This window comes from Thalassophryne amazonica, chromosome 13, assembly GCF_902500255.1.
Source record: "Thalassophryne amazonica chromosome 13, fThaAma1.1, whole genome shotgun sequence".
NCBI lineage: Eukaryota > Metazoa > Chordata > Actinopteri > Batrachoidiformes > Batrachoididae > Thalassophryne > Thalassophryne amazonica.
This window is the reverse complement of record NC_047115.1, coordinates 26,233,520-26,257,764: the sequence shown is the minus strand read 5'-3', so window position 1 is coordinate 26,257,764 and position 24,245 is coordinate 26,233,520. Positions and strand designations below refer to the sequence as shown.

General features: G+C 39.9%; 1 protein-coding gene across 1 annotated transcript in view; it reads left to right on the top strand.

Moving 5' to 3' along the window:
* Window positions 1-24,245, top strand: part of LOC117523161 (regulator of G-protein signaling 7) — a 212,956-nt gene that overhangs the window by 121,948 nt on the left and 66,763 nt on the right. Inside the window, exons 5-6 of the mRNA XM_034184598.1 lie at window positions 15,513-15,619; window positions 16,994-17,045. Coding sequence (XP_034040489.1) covers window positions 15,513-15,619; window positions 16,994-17,045 — 159 coding nt within the window. The remainder of the gene's footprint in view (window positions 1-15,512; window positions 15,620-16,993; window positions 17,046-24,245) is intronic.

Below are 24,245 nucleotides of genomic sequence, written 5' to 3'. Positions count from 1 at the left end.
ACATTGCTAGTTCTTGCATCATGAAGAGGTCCAGGATATCTGTGATCAACCGCGAGGCCTTACAGGTGGCATGCTACCAGACGGCGGCTGACAATGACACAGGTGACAGGAGACCACCAGCTGACTCCTGGATGCTGAGTTGAGCAGTTCTCAGTTTGGCAGTGTGGACAGTCTTGTTCCCTCAGATAAAATAGTATTTATAGTAAAACAAAAATCATCAGTATTTATAGAACTCTTCTTCTTTGTCTTTCGGCTGTTCCCGTTAGGGGTCGCCACAGCAGATCAATCGTTTCCATCTCACCCTGTCCTCTGTATCTTCCTCTGTCACACCAACCACCTGCATGTCCTCTCTCAGCACATCCATGAACCTCCTCTTTGGTCTCCCTCTTCTCCTCCTGCCTGGTGGCTCCATCCTCAGCATCCTTCTCCCTATATACCCTGGGTCCCTCCTCTGCACATGTCCAAACCATCTCAATCTTGCCTCTCTGACTTTGTCTCCAAACCGTCCCACCTGAGCTGTCCCTCTGATATGTTCATTCCTAATCTTGTCCATTCTTGTCACTCCCAAAGAGAATCTCAACATCTTCAGCTCTGCCACCTCCAGCTCTGCCTCCTGTCTTTTTGTTAGTGCCACTGTCTCTAAACCATACAACATAGCTGGTCTCACTACTGTTTTGTAAACTTTCCCCTTCACTCTTGCTGATATTCTTCAAATCACTCCTGCCACCTTTCTCCACCCACTCCACCCTGCCTGCACTCTCTTCTTCACCTCTCTACCACATTCTCCACAGTTGACCCCAAATATTTAAACTCATCTACTTTCACCACTTCTACTCCTTGTAACTGCACTATTCCACTGGGCTCCCTCTCATTCACACACATGTACTCAGTCTTGCTTCTACTGACTTTCATTCCCCTTCTCTCCAAAGCATACTCAGAGCTGATCCTTGGTGTAATCCCACCTCCACCTTGAATGAGTCTGTCATTCCGACTGCGCATCTCACACGCTGTCACACTATTCTTGTACATGTCCTGCACTACCCTAACATACTTCTCTGCCACTCCAGACTTCCTCATACAATGCCACAACTCTTCTCTTGGCACCCTATCATAAGCTTTTTCTAAGTCCACAAACACACAATGTAACTCTTTCTGTCCTCTGTACTTTTCCAACAGTATTCTCAGAGCAAACATTGCATCTGTAGTGCTCTTTCTCGGCATGAAACCATATTGCTGCTCACAAATCTTCACCTGTTTTCTAAGCCTAGCTTCTACTACTCTTTATGCCTCTGTAGTTACTGCAGCTCTGCACATCACCCTTGTTCTTGAAAATAGGAACCAGCACACTTCGTCTCCACTCCTCAGGCATCCTCTCACTTTCCAAGATTTTATTAAACAATCTGGTTAGAAACTCTACTGCCATCTCTCCTAGACATTTCCATGCCTCCATTGGAATATCATCTGGACCAACTGCCTTTCCACTCTTCATCCTCTTCATAGCAGCCCTCACTTCTTCCTTGCTAATCTCTTTTACTTCCTGATTTACTCTCACCACATCATCCAGCCTTTTCTCTCGCTCATTTTCTTTATTCATCAACTCTTCAAAATATTCCCTCCACCTTCTCAGCACACACTCCTCACTTGTCAGCACATTACCATGTGCATCTTTTACCACCCTAACCTGCTGCACATCCTTTCCAGCTCTGTCCCTTTGTCTGGCCAATCGGTACAAGTCCTTTTCTCCTTCCTTACTATTCAACTTCTTGTACAGCTCGCAATATGCCTTTTCCTTTGCTTTTGCCGCTTCTCTTCTCGCCTTACGCCGCATCTCCTTGTACTCCTGTCTACTTTCTTCATCTCTCCGACTATCCCAAAACTTTTTCGCCAACCTCTTTCTCCTTATGCTTTCCTGGACCTCTTCATTCCACCACCAAGTCTTCTTGTCTTCCTTCCACTGTCCAGATGTCATACCCAGTACTGCCCTAGCTGTCTCCCTCACCACATCTGCAGTACTTTTCCAGTTGTCCAAAATTGCTTCCCCTCCAACTAGTGCTTCTCTCACCTGCTCGCTAAATTTCACACAACAGTCTTCCTCCTTCAGCTTCCACCATCTGATCCTTTGTTGAGCTCTCACTCTCTTCTTCTTCTTTACCTGTAAAGTCATCCTACAAACAACCATCCTATGCTGTCTAGTGACACTCTCTCCTGCTACCACCTTACAGTCTGTGATTTCTTTTAGCTTGCATCTCCTATAAAGAATGTAGTCCACCTGTGTGCACCTTCCTCCACTCTTATATGTTCCCCTGTGCTCCTCCCTTTTCTTAAAGTAGGTATTCACCACAGCCATTTCCATCCTTTTTGCAAAATCAACTACCATCTGTCCTTCCCCATTCCTATCCTTGATACCATATCTACCCATTACTTCCTCATCACCTCTGTTCCCTTCACCAACATGCCCATTGAAGTCTGCTCCTATCACCACTCTTTCATGCTTGGGCACACTCTCCACCACCTCATCTAACACACTCCAGAAATCTTCTTTCTCCTTCATCTCACAACCTACCTGTGGGGCATATGCACTGATGATATTCATCATCACCCCTTCAATTTCCAACTTCACACTCATCACCCTGTCAGACACTCGCTTAACCTCCAACACACTTTTAACATACGCTTCCTTTAAAATGACCCCAACACCATTTCTCTTCCTGTCCTCACCATGGTACAACAACTTGTACCCACCGCCGATGCTCCTGCTCTTACTTCCCTTCCACTTGGTCTCTTGCACACACAATATGTCTACCTTTCTCCTCTCCATCATATCAGCCAGCTCTCTCCCTTTACCAGTCATACTACCAACATTCAAAGTCCCCACTCTCATTTCCACCCTTCTAGTTTTCTTCTTCTCCCGCTGTTCGTGGCAACATTTTCCTCCTCTTCTTCGTCGTCTTCGCCCAGCAGTAGCCCAATTTCCACCGGCACCCTGTTGGGCAATAGCACCGGTGGCGGACGTTGTTAACCCGGGCCGCGACCGATCCGGTATGGGAATTCGATTCTGAGTCTGCATAGTTGGGTTGGCTTGTTTTACGCCGGATGCCCGTCCTGATGCATCCCTCCTCATTTATCCGGGCTTGGGACCGGCACTCAGAATGTACTGGCTGCACACCCCATGTGGCTGAGTTATCAGTATTTATAGAACTGATTGAATTAATTTTGTAAAATCAATATAAACACAGAAAGGTGACTATATCAATGATACACAGATGACACAATAAAACAAACGCTTATTTCCATTGTGGTCCATGTGAGGCTAAAACTTGATAACACTGAGGAGCTCGATTAAACATGCAAAAATTGCAAAGACATTATAATCTCATCAATTATTTTAGTAGCAATAAGTGTGTAATATATATATATACACATATATATATATATATATATATATATACACACACACACACACACATACACACAATTTACACTGGGATAACAATAAAATAAAAAAAGTATAAACTGAACACAGAACAATAAGATCTCAATAAATTAAAATAAATAGCAAGTGTATCCCTGTAGAAGTTTAGACGACAAATTTAGCACCACGTTTTGGACAAGAAAATAATGGACTAGAAGATAACCTCGTCTTTTGGACCAGAAATCACATTAAAAAATACAAATAAATTAAAAAGGTGGCGTGATCCTCTTCCCTTAGCTGACTGAATAAACTTAACTTTAATTGTCTTTTTTTAAACTTGCCTTGTTGCTAATCGATTGCAAGATCTATATTTTATATATTTTAGCTGAACAGTTCCCGATGTGTGGAATACATGGGTTATATCTTGATCTTTCAACCTAACCGGTTGTGTCCAAACCTTCACAGCAATAACAGTGAGGCACAGGTGAAGCATTTTTATTTTGAGAACAGCGTGACTTTGTGAGCGATAATCGGGGCAGCTACAAAATGTAAGGCTCAGTAAATTAATCAGATTAAAACCTTTAGCCTTATTCTTTGATGTTTGATATCATCGATTCCCAGCAGAATATTGGAGTTTATAATACCTGTGAACGAAGCACTGGCTGCAGAGAAAAAGACTGGGAGTGAAGAACCCAAATTCCTCTCACGCATCCGTGGCACAACCTCAGCCCCTGAGATCAGGAGTTGGCATTCTATCTCTCTACTTCTATGGTCTATAACGAATCAGCCAATCAGTGATGAGTGGAGGCTCAGTTTACCCATAATGCATTTTGGCATTTGTGTGTGTTAATGTTCAAAACTTCAGAATTAGTGCATTATTTTAAAATTAAATGATATGTGTTATATTTTCATTTTGTACAAATGACAGACTTGACATTGATGTAGTTAAACTATCCAGATTAATTTGGTTTATAAATTAAAACCATAAGTCAAACCTGCTTTCCTTTTGAGGACTTCAGCCTCGTGGCTGAACTGCTGTATGCTGTAAAGGGAAATGATTTTTTTTTTTTGTAGCATCCTGGCGGCCAGGTTGCTACAGCTCCTCTCAGCTGCATCACTGCTGCAAAATACATAGCAGACAGGAGCCAACAAGGTTCATAAATGTTTTTTACCATTACTATGTAAAAAAATGTTAGGGGTTTAAAAGTTATCACAATTAAATTTATTGGAAGCTAATTGGTCCGCTGATGGTTTATGAAGTTAGCTGAAAAGGACCTCAAGTTTACCTAAATTTTAGGTCTTTTGGTGAAGCTTAGGGGTAGTGGCTGGCGATCACCTTAGTATTTCCTTTGTTTTTTGTTGTTTAATGCTGCCAGCTTATACTGTATTTCTTGTCTTTCTGATGCCTGATACTGTTTTTTCTCTCTGTTATAGTGCAGCTCCATCCAGAGATGGGTGTGGTATTTGTGCTGACCCTCCTGTCCTGTGCACCAACAGCATATCCTGTATATTCGTTTTGTGAATTGTTCTGTAATTTATGTCTGTAGCATGGCCCAAGCAGAGGGTCACCCCTTTGAGTCTGGTCTGCTTGAGGTTTCTTCCTCAGAGGGAGTTTTCCTTACCACTGCTGATCTGAAGGTTAATAAGGTTAGCCCTTACTTGTGTGAAGTGCCTTGAGGCAACTCTGTTGTGATATGGCACTATATAAATGAAAATAAATTGAAATTGAATTGAAATTTAAAAAAGCTAATCTGCTAACAACAAAAGTTAGCTTTGATAATTAGCGGAACTGTGCCTGCCACTGCCTAGAAGGCACATTCAAGGAGCTCACACCTCCTCTGTAGTACGTAGTAATGTTGAATGTTTGAGTTTATGCACGGGAATGTTGTTTTTGTATTCCTCTGCCTTTCTGCATTATCAGTGAACTCAGGTTACTTTCCATATTTGAGGTGATGCCCACTTACGTGGGACTTGTCAGGCGATAAAAGAGTTCCAGGTACTGTATGCACGACAATGCATTCTTCTATGTTTACCGTGTATCGTATGTATCATTTCATTCTGAGTCCTGCGCCAGATACTGAATTTATTTTCCACTGTGTTTGATTAACATAGTCTTAATCAAACTGTAATTTGTTCACAGTGGAGGTCCAAAACAAAGAGCAGGTTTTTAGTGTCCTTTGGCACTAATTCTATCATTGTTTTGCAAACAGATAAAACAGTTACCTTGAGGGTGTGAACAGCAGTGCAAAGCCAATCAAGTCACTGTAGTACCGCACGCTCCTGGTGGAGGTGATGAAAATAAAGCTGCAATACAGCAATTTGGCTCGGAGCAAGCAAGTTTGTTATATAAAGGCAGCTGAGCTCATGTCAAAAGAGATGGGTTTGTTTTTTTATGAAATGAATGTTGAAGTTAAAACAATGATATACTCAAGATGAAATCATTATTATCATACGGGTTTTTTTGTGGTCTCTGTCATCGCCAGGCTCTTTCATTCAGTGCTGCATTTGAAGTCTCCATCTCTGAATTCAAATGCTTTTTAGTGAATACCGTCTTTACAATCCAGAATGTTACACTTCATTGGCAGTCATCTCTCCAAAGCCACTTAATGAGTCTATAAGGGAATGATTGGAAGTATCTAGTGACCACTTTCAAGGAGGTTCTGATATGCCATTTGTCACTTTGTGTTTTTGTACATTTCAATTGTGCAACAAGAATATCAGTTCTGATGAGAAGTATATCACATGGGCCATTCAGAGGAAACCGAGGTCACCCAGCTGTATTTATGCATATTTTTACTGTGGTACTGCATGTGGTGTATTGTTTTTGGTCTTGTGTGACTGGGTGTATGTGAACAAAAAATCCCAAACATTTTTGATCAAGTTTGTACCAAACATAGTGTGCAAATGATGAAATGGTTTTATCTTGAGAAACAGTGGGAAAAATTCAAGGTCAAAAGACAAGGTCAAAATGTTTGCCCCCAGTGCTCATGTAGGGGATATTTAAAATGGCTGTTTGGAGGTTAGATACACCTTGTGGTTCCTATTAAAACCTAATATGAAGTAATGTATCATCCTTTTATTGGTCACATGACCTTTGACCATGAGTTGACCTTGAAAAGTCAAATTCATTTAGAATTGTATTTTGAAAAATTGGTAAAATTACACCTTTGATCACTATTAAAAAAACTGCAGAAATGCTGGGGTTGGAGGGGGTACAACTCCCTCAACCCTCTCTGGAGCCACCAAGGTTTGTGGCTAAAAATGTCTTAAAGACATGCTTGAGATAAATAAATAAATAAATAAATGTTTTCTAAGTAATTACCTCTTTTTGTGCCTGTTACTTTCAAACAGGCAGCAGTGGCCTTGGTGATCACCTCACCAACGCTTTTGGAAATGAAAGAAACGCAGTCATTTCAAACTACATTTTACTTCAACCGCATCCGCTCCTAAATTGTATCATGCATCAATGTGATAATAAGATTATTCCCTGCAACAAACCCAGACAAGTCCAGCAGACGGCAGTGTTGAGCAAGTGGCCAGTGGGTTGATGGGATATTGCAAAACAAAATAAAGCTGCTTCCAACATTGATCAGATTTTAATCAGTTTATCCTCATGATATGAGCTACATAACAAAATTATCAGATTTATTTTATTTATTTATAGTATCATGAGCAACTGGAGGTTATGGACTCATGAATGTATCTGTCTACTACTAACCAACAATATCAAATCCCCTGCCCCACCAATAAAACTTCATATATTTTAATAAATGTATTAAATTAAAAGTAATGAAGTGTATTAAATCTCCCCAAAAAAGAATAGCTAACTACTTTAGTAGGTTTTGTTAGTCATAGTATTTATGAAATATGAGTTGATAAATAAAATATACTTTATTATGATAACAGCCAATAAAATTGCATATAATCTGATGAATCATTAGTCTTTCCTGATAGCCATTATTGGGAAAATACAGAAAAACGTGGTCCAAGGTCCATTGTTCATTTTCCACACTGGCCTATTCCAGTTACGGGAGCCCGAGCCTATACCAGCAGTCATTGGGTAAGAGGTGAGAGTGTGGTTCACCCTGTACAGGCACTCAGTCCATCGCAGGGCCACATACAGACAAACACATTCACACTCTCACTTAGACCTACGGTCAGTTTAAAGTGTCCGATTCACTCAACCTGCATGTCTGTGGAAGTGAAAGGACATGACAGCACCTGGAGGGAACTCACACAAACATGAGGAGGACCATAGACTGAATATTTACTGGACAAAGCCTGTGGTTTTCTGTGGAGACCCGGAAGAGCCAATATGAAGCCCCATATGTGGGCGTCACCATAGTGGCAGCGCTGACTCTGCCTGTGCCATGATGCAACTAGAAATGGATCAAGAGGTGGAGCATGGGTGGCTCTGTTGTGTGACACTGTTGTTTGATGAAAGAAGACTGAACATGCCCCAATCTTTGAGTCCAATCCAGCTAAGCTAAAAGGCTAACCTTAGTTTGGGTGTTTATTAAGTCATATTTTTGGGGACTGTTCAATGGTTCTCATAACAGGTTTGCTTTGGTGTGGGCATTACAAATTAGGAGCCACCATCTCTCCACCTTGGTCCTGCAAACCATGTGGACATATCAGATTGCAGACCAGTTTAATGGTCATGTTTCACAGAGGAACCCACAATGATTGGTCTCACTGCAAAAGTCAGGTTCTAAATGGTAGAGAAGTGGGCTTGTGACCAGACGGTCATAAGTTCAATTCCCCCATCACAGAGTAAAGTCACTAAACTGCCTTTGATGAAGATCTTTAATCCCCAAATTGCTCCTGGTGTGCACTGGAGCACAGTGTGTGTGAATGGATGAATGTTACTGCAAAGGGCTTTGACCATTTCCATCACATGGAAAGCTGCTATGAAATGCCGTCCATGAACCCTACACATTTTACAGAGCACGCTGGTCCAGAGGTCTTGTGGTCTTTTTATTCACCCTTCCTTAAATTCCATTAGCAGACTGAAGAGTCACTCGATCTTTTTCAACCTCTGGACACAACCGTCACTCCGGCATACAGATTCATAAAACAACACTGGCAGCAACAGTGCTGTGTTAAAAGCTTTCAGCTGCCAAGTGTAGTTTCTAGTTTAACCTTCTCCATAAATATTTTGTGTTCTTTCCACAGTCCAGCATATAGCACCCCCCCCAACACACATATATATACACACACACACACACACACACACACACACACACACACACACACACACACACACACACACACACACACACACACACACACACACACACACACACACACACACACACACACACACACACACACACACACACACGAGTATCATACTGTCATTTCAGCATTATTTGTCTGTTTCCCTGCTCCTTCCAGACCCTTTGCCTATTTCCACCAAAACTGACATGTGCTTGACAGTCAACCAAAGAATTAAAGGGATTAGTCACATACAGGTCAAGGTCATTGGGAATCAAAGGTCAAAACTTTAATTTTCACAGTAATGTTCACCAAACCTGGTACACACATCGATGAGTTGGTACTAGAATTATTCAGGTGAGAAAAAAATATTTACCAAAGGTCAATCTTTGGATTTGAGGTCATTGTGGTCAAAGGTCAAAATTTTCAGCTTTTCACTTTGATTTACACCAAACTTGTCACTCATATGGTGGTGCGTCCTAGAAATGCCCATAAAAGATCAAATTGGCCAAAAAGGTCAATCACAGGAGTCAAATTTATTGTGGGGGTAAAAGTCAAATGTTCAGGGTTTCACTCCTATTTGCACCAAACGTGGAAAACATATGGAGGCAAGTTTTACAATTGTTCAGCAATGGCAAATTGGGGCCAAGGTCAGGTCTACCTGTCTGCTTCTTGGTTTATTCTTACCAGGTCCTTTTGCTGATTTCTAACAAACCTGGTATGTCAGTAGTGGTTGACCTTGAATTTGCTGAAAGAATTTGTTTTAGGGGAGGAGCTCGGAGTCGAGCTGCTGCTCCTCCACGTCGAAAGGAGTCAGTTGAGGTGGCTCAGGCATCTTTTCCGGATGCCCCCTGGACGCCTCGCCAGAGAGGTGTTCCGGGCACGTCCCATTGGGAGGAGGCCCCGGGGAAGACCCAGGACATGCTGGAGGGACTACATCTCTCGGCTGGATTGGGAACGCTTTGGGGTTCCCTCGGAGGAGCTGGGGGAGGTGTGTGTGTGGATCGGGAGGTCTGGGCGGCTTTGCTTGAGCTGCTGCCCCCGCGACCCAACTCCGGATAAAGCGGAAGAAAATGGATGGATGGATGGAATTTTGTTTTATCAAATGTCAAGGTCATAGAATTTGATAGTCAACCTGATTTGGACAAAATATGACATACCCTCGATTCCAGAATTGCCCTGGCAAAGTTAGCCAGAGGTCAATAATTTGTGTGAAAGTCAAGGTCATTGCAGTCAAATGTCATCTTGCCATAACCCTCTCTATCTTAGTTTGTATAATTCAATTTACAATGTTCTTTGCGGTCTGTTCTCATCTTATTTGGTGGCTGAACCAAACCAGATGATGATGGTGGAGCAGAAAACAGTCTGGATGACTTCACTGTGACTGATTTATAAGACTAGATCAGTTACAGAATGTCAGAAACGGAGGCTGAAAACAGGATTTTGAATGGCAAATGTAATTTTTCTGTTGTATTTCTGGAGATGCTACTAACAATAATGGGGGGGGGGGGGGGGGGGGGAGCTGCAGCCACATGAATCCCCAGCCTCAGAGCTGCCTATGAAAACATTATATAAATGCATGAGGTGTTTAGTCAAAAATGGTTTGGTTTCTGTTCCTGACAATTTAGAAAAACAGTCATAATAATGAATGCGTGCGGTTTGACATTCAGCATCCATTCATAAAATGTCATCAGGTTATCAAACCATCACAGGCAGTAGACGCGCTGCACAAAACATTAACCGCAAAGCTTTGTGCTTGAAGAAGAGGAGAAGACAAGCACTTCAGTTCCAATTGCTCTGTCACAAATGATATTTTTCACATGCTGCTGATGTTCACTTCAGCTGACACTCGCTCCATGTGAGATAATAATTTGACTAATGTAATTTTGAACGCACATATGAAAAGGTGTATGGATGAGTTGAAATCACTCGTGTTTTGCAAATGTGCATGAATGTGACCAATGCGCATGAGTTTCCTGTCTTTATCAATGCCTGATGGACTTAACAATCCAACAAAAAATAATGTACTGTCAATTATATTTGTGGATACGACAGAACATTTCTTTCTTAATGATTTAATGCAGTGAATAAGAGAAGCAGAGGAATTATTTAGGAGCAAACATGCTTTAAATAACTTATAAGTCATACTTTATTAATGAGTAGAGCTCAGTCAGATGTATGTGCACACACATACACAGACACTTTTGACCTCTCAGGACTGCGTCAGTTATCTCAGGGGTAAAGAACAAGCTGTGTGTGTGTGTGTGTGCGTGCGTGTGTACGTGTGTAATAACAAATAAAACACAGTTAATGCGAGGACTTTAAACATAGAGAGCCAGAGAGACATGCATATTTTAGGGTGCATTCATGTTTTGATGATTAGCCCCGCGTTTGTCGATGGAGAGTGAAGAGTTCATTAACGCTGACCAGCGCCGAAGTCCACCAGACTCTGCACACCTGTGCAATAATCATGCTGTCTAATCAGCATCTTGATATTCCACACCTGTGAGGTGGGATGGATTATCTTGGCAAAGGAGAAGTGCTCACTAACACAGATTTAGACAGATTTGTGAACAATATTTGAGAGAAATAGGTCTTTTGTGTGTATAGAAAATGTTTTAGATCTTTGAGTTCAGCTCATGAAAAATGGGAGCAAAAACAAAAATGCATTTATGTTTTGTTCAGTGTATATGTAACAAGTAAAAGTCCAAATTGGGCTGAAATATGACAAAGTGTCCTTGACTTTCAGTTAAATTAATCTTTAAAGGGGAACAGAAATGCTTTTTGAGAATTTTTTTGTGCATTCTTTGGTAAAAATTAAGTGTTATTCATACACTTGCAGAGTGTGTGAGCGCAGTGTAGATAATGTTATTTGAATCAAATTTGGCGCTAAATTGACATGTAAATCGCCATTGGCTGAAGTCAGTGGAGGTCACTTCCGGTTGATGTCACTGGTTGGGGTCTCCTCTGCTGGGGACGAGTGCAGTTTACTGAGCTCGCTCATAGAAGTTCTATTAGTCTCTTCAAGAAACAGGTGGAATATAGAGGTGGGCAGATCGATCCTAATATCGATAATATCGATACCAAGGCTGGTGTGGATATTGAACGATCCTCGTGTAAAAAGATTGATACTCAAGCTTTTTTTCTCTCTTGCACGCACTGACTGCTACGCACGCAGATTCATCAAAGTCTACTCTCTGTAAGAGCAGTGCAGCGCTGTGTCACACAACATGGAGCAGCGCACCCTTATATTGTGGTTTGTCTGGCAGTGTCTATTTTACTCTGCAAAATTTACTGTGTAATGATTGACCTTTGACCAATTTGACCTCTCTAAGGTATTGCCAGAGCCCACCCTCTTGTCTTGGCAAATTAAACATCAGCTTGGAAATTCAGGAACCCACCAAGATGTGGATCCCAATTTTGGTGGAAATTTGAGTGGGGAGGGGGTAAAGAAGTTTGAGCATTGATGCCGGTGACTTTACACATACCAGGTATTGTGGGGAGAAGGTGAGGGGGTGGGAAAAAAACAGACAAATGCTGCTCAAAATATAGTACGATTCTGCAGTTACAGGTGCTGGATGAGATTTGTTGTTTTCTGTCATCATAAATTCACCCTTGATTCAAATAACTTTACAATAAACACGTCGGCTCTGGATACAGAGTACCGCAACTCAGAATTGCAACTTCAAAATACTGTGACATTGTGATGATAATGTTTGACAGAAGGATCAACACGTTTCTATTCCAACCATACAGCACAGCAGGAGATCTCACTGATTAGCACCTTCAGCCACAGAGGCAGAACTCTTCAGCAAAATCACCTGGTGCTGTGCTTTGTCAGAGTGAAAATCTGTTCCCTTTGGTTGACTACCCCTGCCTTAAAACACAATCACATAATGAAAACATGTAATCATCATCAAGCGTGCCGTTCTTTTATTCCCCGCTGTTCTCAACCTGTAACCCTTTCATGTTGTTTCAATCTGCTAATGTGTTGATTGTTCTCTGCTCTTCCCGTCAGGTTGACATAAATGACTAAACTGGATTGGAAATAATTTAATTTTCTACTACATTGTTTTCACAATTGTGTCCTTATTATCCAGTCGAGATGGTTCGATGGTCTCTTACTCGAGTCACCAGCAAATGAAGCTAAGTCCACAAAACCTGGCACACAGCTCGACTTTAGGCCGCCTGGATGCGACTATACTTTTGAGTTTAACAAGTCAACAAACAAAATCAAACAGCAGTTATTGGGGATGTCCCAATCAAGTTGTTTTTGCCTCCCATCCTGATCTGAAATAATTTAATTTTGCATATCCTGATCTGATGTTTTGTGTATTTTCCTAGATGTTATTCATGCACAGAGTGCACTGTAAGCACATTAACATCAATCCAAAGTACATGAGCTATTTAAGGGTGATTCTTTAACTACAGGTACTATTGGCCTTGTAAATGTAATTTCCACCACACCATTGCCTTACAATATAAAGCGCCTTGGGGCAACTGTTTGTTGTGATTTGGTGCTATATACATGTGCTCTGATGTCACTGTTTATCTCCATAGACACTACCCAAATAATCTTTCATACAAACTGTTTAAAGAGACATTAGTGTTGTGGTGGAAATTACGGCAATAGTGTGGGACAACTACATTTTGTTTAAAAAAAATCACAACAGGTGTATGACATTGAATACCCCAATTATGTTTTGATTATTTTACTGATATTTTATTCAGAGATATTTTAAAACATTAGAAAAAAACATTTCTTTACCATTCATTTTTATCATTGAAGATCAAAAGTCTGGGTGTGGGACAAGCACAAAACGGCAATATTTGCATAGAATGATGCTGAAAAAAGGTGAAAAAGTCATCATAGACTACTAGAACAAATTTCTTAACACACTTTCATTGTAAAGATAACTATAAAAGTGTGAAATTTCCCCTTTTTTCTGTTTTTCATACAATATGATCAAAGGACATAATAAGTGCCTGGAGTCTAAGAATCACCCTTAAACAGCTCTGCAATGCATGAATAAAAATATGTTCGATACAAGCTGCTCATTAATGTTTTTTTTTTATTTGTATTTCCACCATAACAAAGTAAACCAAATATTTGTTTGTAGTGCATCAAATCCACTTAGTGTAGCATTTTAGGAGTAAAACTATAACACAGATTTATACTGAATGAATAATATCGAGGAAAGACTGGTGGACGGTTATCATTTAAAAATACATGATCATTCTTCTTCTTATTATTATTGTTGTAATACTACCAGTCAAAAGCTTGGACATACTTTCCCATTCAAAACATACAAAAATGTCTTTAAAATAGGTTTTCAAAAGTGGATCTTAACCTCGTTGGGGGGGGGGGTATTGTTTATACAGTAACAGACTCTTTTTCCCAGGCTAAGTGAAGATCTTCTAAATTAGTGAGATGCCATTTCCTCTCCAACTTACAGGTTATCTGCTTTAAGATGCGAGTTTGTGAGTTATACCACGGAGTCAGGCACTTCTGATTTAAGGCTCTCTTTTTCAGAGGAGCTACAGCATCCAAAGTTGTCCTCAATGAGGATATAAAACTATTGACGAGATAATCTATCTCACTCACAGAGTTTAGGTAGCTACTCTGCCCTGTGTTGGTATATGGCATTGGAGAACATAAAGAATGAATCATATCCTTAAACCTAGTTACAGCGCTTTCTGAAAGACTTCTACTGTAATGAAACGTATTCCCCACTGCTGGGTAGTCCATCAGAGTAAATGTAAATGTTATTAAGAAATGATCACACAGAAGGGGGTTTTCAGGGAATACGGTTACGTCTTCAATTTCCATACCATAAGTCAGAACAAGATCTAAGGTATGATTAAAGTGGTGGGTGGACTCATTTACATTTTGAGCAAAGCCAGTCCAGTCTAATAGATTAAATGCAGTGTTGAGGCTGTCATTCTCAGCATCTGTGTGGATGTTAAAATCGCCCACTATAATTATCTTATCTGAGCTAAGCACTAAATCAGACAAAAGGTCCAAAAATTCACAGAGAAACTCACAGTAACGACCAGGTGGACGATAGATAATAACAAATAAAACTGGTTTTTGGGACTTCCAATTTGGATGGACAAGACTAAGAGACAAGCTTTCAAATGAATTAAAGCTCTGTCTGGGTTTTTGATTAATTAATAAGCTGGAGTGGAAGATTGCTGCTAATCCTCCGCCTCGGACCGTACTACGAGCGTTCTGGCAGTTAGTGTGACTCGGGGGTGTTGACTCATTTAAACTAACATATTCATCCTGCTGTAACCAGGTTTCTGTAAGGCAGAATAAATCAATATGTTGATCAATTATTATATTATTTACTAACAGGGACTTTGAAGAGAGAGATCTAATGTTTAATAGACCACATTTAACTGTTTTAGTCTGTGGTGCAGTTGAAGGTGCTATATTATTTTTTCTTTTTGAATTTTTATGCTTAAATAGATTTTTGCTGGTTATTGGTGGTCTGGGAGCAGGCACCGTCTCTACCGGGATGGGGTAATGAGGGGATGGATCTGAAAAGAAAACACGGCTAACGGCCTCTGCTATCAGTTAGCAGGGTGCCACCCTGACCGGTACAATTCCTTTCGCTCATTTCCCATTCACAAATTTATTGTTTAAAACATCTTAAAGTATAAGAGTTCCGATTGCATATATAGATGTTATAAAGGAGGAAACTTCACCAAAACTGTTTTTTGTACCAGATTGTAAACGTTTTTTTCTGTTGTTAAATTGGACATTTTAACATTTTAGCCATTGGAAGTACCACTAAAAATATCAAGTTTCTGCTTTCATTTTTATTCCTTGAAAGCTTTGATCCTTTGTTCTAAATATGGTCGCTCTGCTCTCTTTCAGTGGAGGCACTCCACCTCGGAACTCTAATGGCTGCACATGGTTACTTCTTTCCAATCTCAGACCACGTTCTCACCCTTAAAGATGATGGCACTTTCTATAGGTTTCAGGTATGAAACACAAGAGTTTTAATAATTGTTTGTTCTAAAAGTCTTATATCTCTGCTAAATCATGACATCAACTTTCATTCGTTATATCAAAGGAAACTAAAACTTGAGCATGCACTGCAAAAACTCAAAATATATTTAATTTCTCATATCTAATTACACTAATCTAATTACACTAACTAAAAAAAAAAAAAAAAATCAAGACCTGAGGACTTGTTTTTAGCCAATGCACATTATGTTGTCACCTGTCTTTAGGCAGATTTGTTTTTACTTGTTACACTTTACAACATTGTCATACTAAGTATATTGGTCTAATTTCAAATAAAAACTACACCACCGCACTTATAATGTGCAAACCTCCACTAACACTAGTTTCTAATTCCACACATTTTTCCCTTGCAAAAAAAAAATTCAAGGTCAATTGAAAATTCTGCTAATGAAAATTGAAAAATATTGAAGTTTCATTGTTGAAAAACTATTCCTTATATCTTAACAAAAATTTTACTTGTTAGGCGATTGTCTTATATTATGTATAATCAGATATTCTTTTTATTCTGTTAATTATACAGATTTTGATAATTAAAAAAAGATTCATTTTATACACAGATAGATAGATAGATAGATAGATAGATAGATAGATAGATAGATAGATAGATAGATAGATAGATAGATAGATAGATAGATAGATAGATAGATAGATAGATAGATAGATAGATCAATCGATCTGTCTGTGTTGCTGAAAATATAGCACCAAAGCATTCTGATAACTTTGTCAAATAAATTTCCCACCCTGCCCTCCTGAGTATTTTAGAGTATTTTCATTGTGATTGCTGACTAAATAAAAGGTTGATATAAATGTATTCCATCAAGTGCTTTTACATGACATTCTGGAGTAATTACATTACTGACAGTAAGAGTCATTCAAGCTCAGCATTCTTGCAGTTATGTGTGTGTGTGTGTTGGGTGTGTGGTCGGGGGGGGCACCATTCTGACTGTCTGTAGTGAAACTGACAATTTCTCGCCCAGTGAGCACCGAGTGAGCTGTGGAGAACCAGCTAGAGGAAATCAATGCCTAAAGCACTTTTTTGTTGGGAGCTGGCTTCAGTCGGCTCTTTACATCAAATCTCATCTCTTTTGAGGCCACTGCATATGTAAGGCCATCTGAATGGGGTGAAGATGCACAGTGGTGTCTTTTCCTTTGCGCACAGCAAAAAGGAGCTTATGTGCTTTAACCCGTTATGCAACTAAATGTTTTATTGTGATTGCTGGCTGAGGGGTAGCTGTGCCTCACACCACACATGCACTTTGGTTGGTACGCTGTTGGTAATTGTTGCGGAATGTGTAATGTTTTGTTTCTTCATTCTTTCCCCTCTCCAGACCCCATACTTTTGGCCATCAAATTGTTGGGAACCAGAAAACACAGACTATGGTGAGGTCATTTTCTTACAGCCTGATTGTGTGTTCTGCACATGCGATTCATACAGACTGCTTGCAAAGATCATAAAACACGTTATGAAGTCCAGAAGATGAATCGCCAAATATGCATATACAATCTGAATTCTAGAGCTGAAATCACATTAGTTCTGCTGTGATGGACATGTTGGCCCCAGCAGTGCACAGGCCAGTGACTTTCAAGCACGGATGCATTCAGTGTGTGCTTTCTATGGTATTTATGTAATCACCAGGCGAGTACTTTCTATGGTGCATGACCCTGTTGCTTAACAAGCAGCCTTTTAATCAGATTTTTTAACTGGTTACAGTGTACTGACTTTGGTTAAAATAAATAAAAATGTGTCCCAGATAGAAATCCAATTTCTGGTTCTTTCCTTTTACTTTGACTTCTTACATGTGAATATTATACACACAAAAATTTACATCTAATTTTATTAGCTTCTTCTCAAAGTAAATTAATACATTAAGGTTTCATCATACTATAAATATACTTTGAGGAAAAAGTAATAGTATATCGAGGTGTAACAAATGAGAGTCATTTTTAAAGGTGATTTTTCAGTGTGGTGTACAGCCCTCCATTATGTCACCCATAGTCAAGGTTGGGTAGGATTACTTTGAAATGTAATCCAAAAGTAATCAGATTACAAGTAATCTAAATGTATATACATAGATACATGTAATCCACATGTATTCTTTCAAAGTAATCCTACCCAACCTTGCCCATAGTTTAGTGCATTTGATGCTACAGGAGGTTGCTGCATGATGGATATCCATAAACACAATAAATTATGTAGGATTAAATGAATTTTGCAGTGAGTGCACATGTAGTGCATATGAACTGTAGTGTTAAATTAACTCCAATAGAGTGTAAAAAAAAAGTTGATCAATATTCAGACTGCTGCAGGAAATATTAAAACCGCATACAGCATGTAATGTTCTGTTCATCTAGGGGAAGGAGTCAGCAATGGCCTCATTGTGTCAAGACATAATCCATTTGTACATTGAACTGTTTGTTACTTTCTTATTCTAACACTGGATACTGACCATCAGGTGAAACAGCATTAATGTCACTCATGTTTTGTCCCCCATTCGCTTGCCTTCGTTTATCAATCTCTGCTTACTGCAGTTCCATCCATCCATCCATCCATCTTCCACCGCTTAGTCCAATTAAGGGTCGCGGGGGGCTGGAGCCTATCCCAGCAGCCATAGGGTGCGAGGCGGGGTACACCCAGGACAGGACGCCAGTCTGGCGCAATTACTGCAATTCCTCTTCAAAAAAAAAAGTACCTTTGTTGCTCAGATCACACCTCAGATATATATATATGTATGTGTATATATATATATATATATGTATGTGTATATATATATATATATATATATATATATATATATATATATATATATATATATATACACACACACAGTGGGGAAAATAAGTATTTGACCCCCTGTCAGTTTTGCAGATTTTCCCACCTACAAAGAATGGAGAGGCCTGTAATTTTTATCGTAGGTACACTTCAACTGTGAGAGACAGAAGTAAAAAAAAAAAAAAATCCAGAAAATCACATTGTATGATTTTAAATAATTAATTTGCATTTTATTGCATAAAATAAGTATTTCACCCCCAATCAACCAGCAAGAATTCTGGCTCACACAGACCTGTTCATTTTTCTTTAAGAAGCCCTCTTATTCTGCACTCTTTACCTGTATTAATTTCACATGTTTGAACTTGTTACCTGTATAAAAGACACCTGTTCACACAATCAATCACACTCCAACCTGTCCACCATAGCCAAGACCAAAGAGCTGTCTAAAGACACTATGGACAAAACTGTAGACCTCCACAAGGCTGGGATGGACTACAGGACAACACGCAAGCAGCTTGGTGAGAAGACAACAACTGTTACGATTATTTATTAGAAAGTGGAAGAAACACAAGATGACTGTCAGTCTCCCTCAGTCTGGGATTCCATGCAAGATCTCACTTTGTGGGCTAAGGATGATTCTGAGAAAACTCAGAACTACACAGGAGGACCTGGTCAATGACCTGAAGAGAGCTGGGACCACAGTCACAAAGATTACATTAGTAACACATGATGCTGTTATGGTTTAAAATCCTGCAGGGCAGCAAGGTCCCCCTGCTCAAGCCAGCACATGTCCAGGCCCGTTTGAAGTTCACCAGTGACCATCTGGATGATCCAGAGGAGGCATGGGAGAAGGTCATGTGGTCAGATGAGACCAAAATAGAGCTTTTTGGAATCAACTCACTTACCATGTTTAGAGGATGAGAACAACCCCAAGAAAACCATCCCAACCGTGAAGCATGGGGGTGGAAACATCATACTCTTGGGGTGCTTTTCTGCAAAGGGGACAGGACGACTGCACCGTATTGAAGGGAGGATGGATGGGGTCATGTATTGCAAGATTTTGGCAAACGACCTCCTTCCCTCAGTAAGAGCATCTAAGATGGGTCATGGCTGGGTCTTCCAGCATGACAATGACCCCAAACACACAGCCAGGGCAACTAAGGAGGGGCTCTGTAAGAAGCATTTCAAGGTCCTGGAGTGGCCTGGCCAGTCTCCAGACCTGAACTCAACAGAAACTCTTTGGAGGGAGCTGAAACTCTAAACCTGAAAGATTTGTAGAAGATCTGTATGGAGGAGTGGACCAAAATCCCTGTTGCAGTGTGTGAAAACTTAGTCAAGAACTACAGGAAACATCTGACCTCTGTAATGGCAGACAAATGTTTCTGTACCAATTTTTAAGCTTTTTTAAGTTTTTCTAGGGTGTCAAATACTTATTTTATGAAATAAAATGCAAATTAAGTATTTAAAAATCATACAATGTGATTTTCTGGATTTTTTTATTTTTTTTTTTTAGATTCTGTCTCTCACAGTTGAAGTGTACCTACGATAAAAAAACAGACCTCTCCATTCTTTGTAGGTGGGAAAACCTGCAAAACTGACAGGGGGTCAAATACTTGTTTTCCCCACTGTGTGTGTGTATATATATATATATATATATATATATATATATATATATATATATATATATGGAGCCTTATTTTATGTTTTGGGTTATTATTTATTATTTATAGTAAAGTCACTCTTCTCATTGAAGTGTGCCGATTTACACAGAGATGGAATTTAAGAGATTTGTACATGTAGATTACATTTACCACAGTTTGTTGATTCTGGCATGCATTTAAGAGAGAAATTTAAGACTTTGAGACTTTTTGTTCTGGCATGAGGTTGATTGATTTGGCTGCTTCTGTTTCTACTTTGGGTCGTCACACCATGGCTGCCATGAATCCACATATGAACTGGCACATGTTATACACCAGATGCCCTTCCTGATGCGACTCCAGATGCACAGGACGATTAGGGAGCACAGCACAGGAGGACCCATTATGTTGGAGTTACTTTAACACTATAACAATGTTAACACTGTTTCAATGGGACCATATGCACTCACTGCAGCATTAAATTAACGCTGCAATATTTACTGTGTATTGTGCTGAAACACAAAAAATATATAGTTGATTGGGGTTATTCATTCATTTTCTATGCCCACTTTCTCCAATCAAGGGTCATGGGAAAGGAGTCTATCCCAACAGTCATAGGGCAAGATTGGGAAGTGCACCCTGGACAGGACGTCAGTCTGTCGCAGGGCCACACACACACACACACACACACACACACACACACACACACACACACACACACACACACACACACACACACACACACACACACACACACACACACACACACACACACACACACACACACCTATGGTCAATTTAGAGTCACCAGTTCACCTAAACTTTGTAAGTGAGAGGAAGCCGGAGCACCCTGAGGGAACCCACCCGAACACGGGGAGAACACACAAACTCCACACAAAAACAACCAGATGGGAAGTGAACCCATGACCTTCTTGCTGTGAGGCAGCAGTGCTAACCACTACACCACTAAGGTCAAAATTTAAAGAAAATCTGTCCAGTTTCATGGGAAAAAAATGTGTATTATTGAGGATTTGCTGAGCAATTTAAAGCCAGAATCTGCTGTCTAAACTCTTAGACATGGTAAAAGGCTATTTTATTAGTGTCAAAGGTTAAAACAGGCATATTTGGTCAATATCAGAAAAAAAAGTTCAGTGAATAACACTTGGGTTATCTGAATCATTCAGCCACAGGATCTGCGTTTTATCTTCAGTGGTATTTGAGATCTGAGTTGTTGGTGAATGTAGTTACTTTTTTCTATTACCATTCCCTTTATATAGGCTTTGAAAGATTACGTCAAAACTACTGTATACATTTTGACAAAAGTTTCACCACAGATCGATATTAAGCCACAGAAAACTCCATTTCATTTTGGAGGTGATCCGGATCTGGATCTGGATTCTGGATCAAAACTTCACTTTATATAGGCTGTGAAGGATTAAGGTAAAAAAAAAAAAAAACTTAACGGATTCTCACCAAATTTGCACCACCGATAGATATTAGGGCATGGAAGACTCCACTGAATTTTGGAGGTGAACCAGATCTGGATTGACGGATGTCAGATATCTCAGATTGCTCTTGTTTTTATTATGTTTGTATGGTGCATCCGGAAAGTATTCACAGCGCTTCACTTTTTCCACACTATGTTAATACCTCTGTGTTGCAGACTTATTCCAAGATGGAGACAATTATTTTTTTCCCTGAAAATTCTACTCACAGCACCCTATAATGACAACATGAAAAAAGCTTTTTTTGAATTTTTCACAAATTTATTAGAAATAAAAAACTAAGAAATCGCATGTACATATGTATTCACACCCTTTGCTCAGTACTTTGTTGATGCATCTTTGGCAGCAATTACAGCGTCAAGTCTTCTTGAATGTGATGTCATAAGCTTGGTGCACCTATCTTTGGGCAGTTTTGTCCATTCCTCTTTGCAGCACCTCTCAAGCTGCATCAGGTTGGATGGGGAGCGTCCATTTTCAGATCTCTCCAGAGATGTTCAATCAGATTCAAGTTTGGGCTCTGGCTGGGCCACTCGAGGACATTCACAGAGTTGTCCTGAAGCCACTCCTTTGATATCTTGGCTGTGTACTTAGGGTCATTTTGCTGCTGAAACAGTTGCCCCAGTCTGAGGTCAAGAGCGCTCTGGAGGAGGTTTTCATCCAGGATGTCTCTGTACATTGCTGCATTCATCTTTCTCTCAATCCTGACTAGTCTCCCAGTTCCTAATGCTGAAAAACATCCCCACAGCACCATGCTGCCACCAACTTGCTGTGAATACTTTGCAGATGCTCTGTACAAGCCCTGGCAAAAATTATGGAATCACCGGCCTCGGAGGATGTTCATTCAGTTGTTTAATTTTGTAGAAAAAAAGCAGATCACAGACATGACACAAAACTAAAGTCATTTCAAATGGCAACTTTCTGGCTTTAAGAAACACTATAAGAAATCAAGAAAAAAAGATTGTGGCAGTCAGTAACGGTTACTTTTTTAGACCAAGCAGAGGAAAAAAATATGGAATCACTCAATTCTGAGGAAAAAAATTATGGAATCACCCTGTAAATTTTCATCCCCAAAACTAACACCTGCATCATATCAGATCTGCTCGTTAGTCTGCATCTAAAAAGGAGTGAACACACCTTGGAGAGCTGTTGCACCAAGTGGACTGACATGAATCATGGCTCCAACACAAGAGATGTCAATTGAAACAAAGGAGAGGATTATCAAACTCTTAAAAGAGAGTAAATCATCACGCAATGTTGCAAAAGATGTTGGTTGTTCACAGTCAGCTGTGTCTAAACTCTGGACCAAATACAAACAACATGGGAAGGTTGTTAAAGGCAAACATACTGGTAGACCAAGGAAGACAAAGCGTCAAGACAGAAAACTTAAAGCAATATGTCTCAGAAATCGAAAAATGTACAACAAAACAAATGAGGAACGAATAGGAGGAAACTGTAGTCAACGTCTGTGACCGAACTGTAAGAAACCGCCTAAAGGAAATGGGATTTACATACAGAAAAGCTAAACGAAAGGCATCATTAACACCTAAACAGAAAAAAACAAGGTTACAATGGGCTAAGGAAAAGCAATTGTGGACTGTGGATGACTGGATGAAAGTCATATTCAGTGATGAATCTCGAATCTGCATTGGGCAAGGTGATGATGCTGGAACTTTTGTTTGGTGCCTTTCCAATGAGATTTATAAAGATGACTGCCTGAAGAGAACATGTCAATTTCCACAGTCATTGATGATATGGGGCTGCATGTCAGGTAAAGGCACTGGGGAGATGGCTGTCATTACATCATCAATAAATGCACAAGTTTATGTTGATATTTTGGACAATTGAAAGGATGTTTGGGGATGATGAAATCATTTTTCAAGATGATAATGCATCTTGCCATAGAGCAAAAACTGCAAAAACATTCCTTGCAAAAAGACACATAGGGTCAATGTCGTGGCATAGGGTCAATGTCAATGAGCAGATCTGATTTGATGCAGGTGTTAATTTGGGGGATGAAAATTTACAGGGTGATTCCATAATTTTTTCCTCAGAATTGAGTGATTCCATATTTTTTTCCTCTGCTTGGTCTAAAAAAGTAACCGTTACTGACTGCCACAATCTTTTTTTTCTTGATTTCTTATAGTGTTTCTTAAAGCCAGAAAGTTGCCATTTGAAATGACTTTAGTTTTGTGTCATGTCTGTGATCTGCTTTTTTTCTACAAAATGAAACAACTGAATGAACATCCTTTGAGGCCGGTGATTCCATAATTTTTTGCCAGGGGTTGTATGTTGACCTCACTGCTACATGATCACACTGAAGAAATCTGGTGCTGGTCTTGGCTATTTGTGTGCATGTACAAAGCTGTTGTTTAATAGTGATGGGAACTTTTAAGTGCTTGTTCCAGTGCATGAAGACAAAAAACAAACAATAAAACCTTCAGACTCATCACAGCCTTTTAGGCCTTTCATTTATTGTCAGTCTAGAGAAACAGGCTAATGTGCACTGTGAGGACAGCCCTAAACGTTATCAAGGTGGGGGGGTGGGAGTTGTTAAAAGGTCCCAAATGTAGCAAGTAATTCACTTGAATAATGCCTCTTAATGAAAACTGGCTAATGGCATAATGATGCTTCAGCATAATGGTCAGTTAACAGAGAGATGAAGGAATGA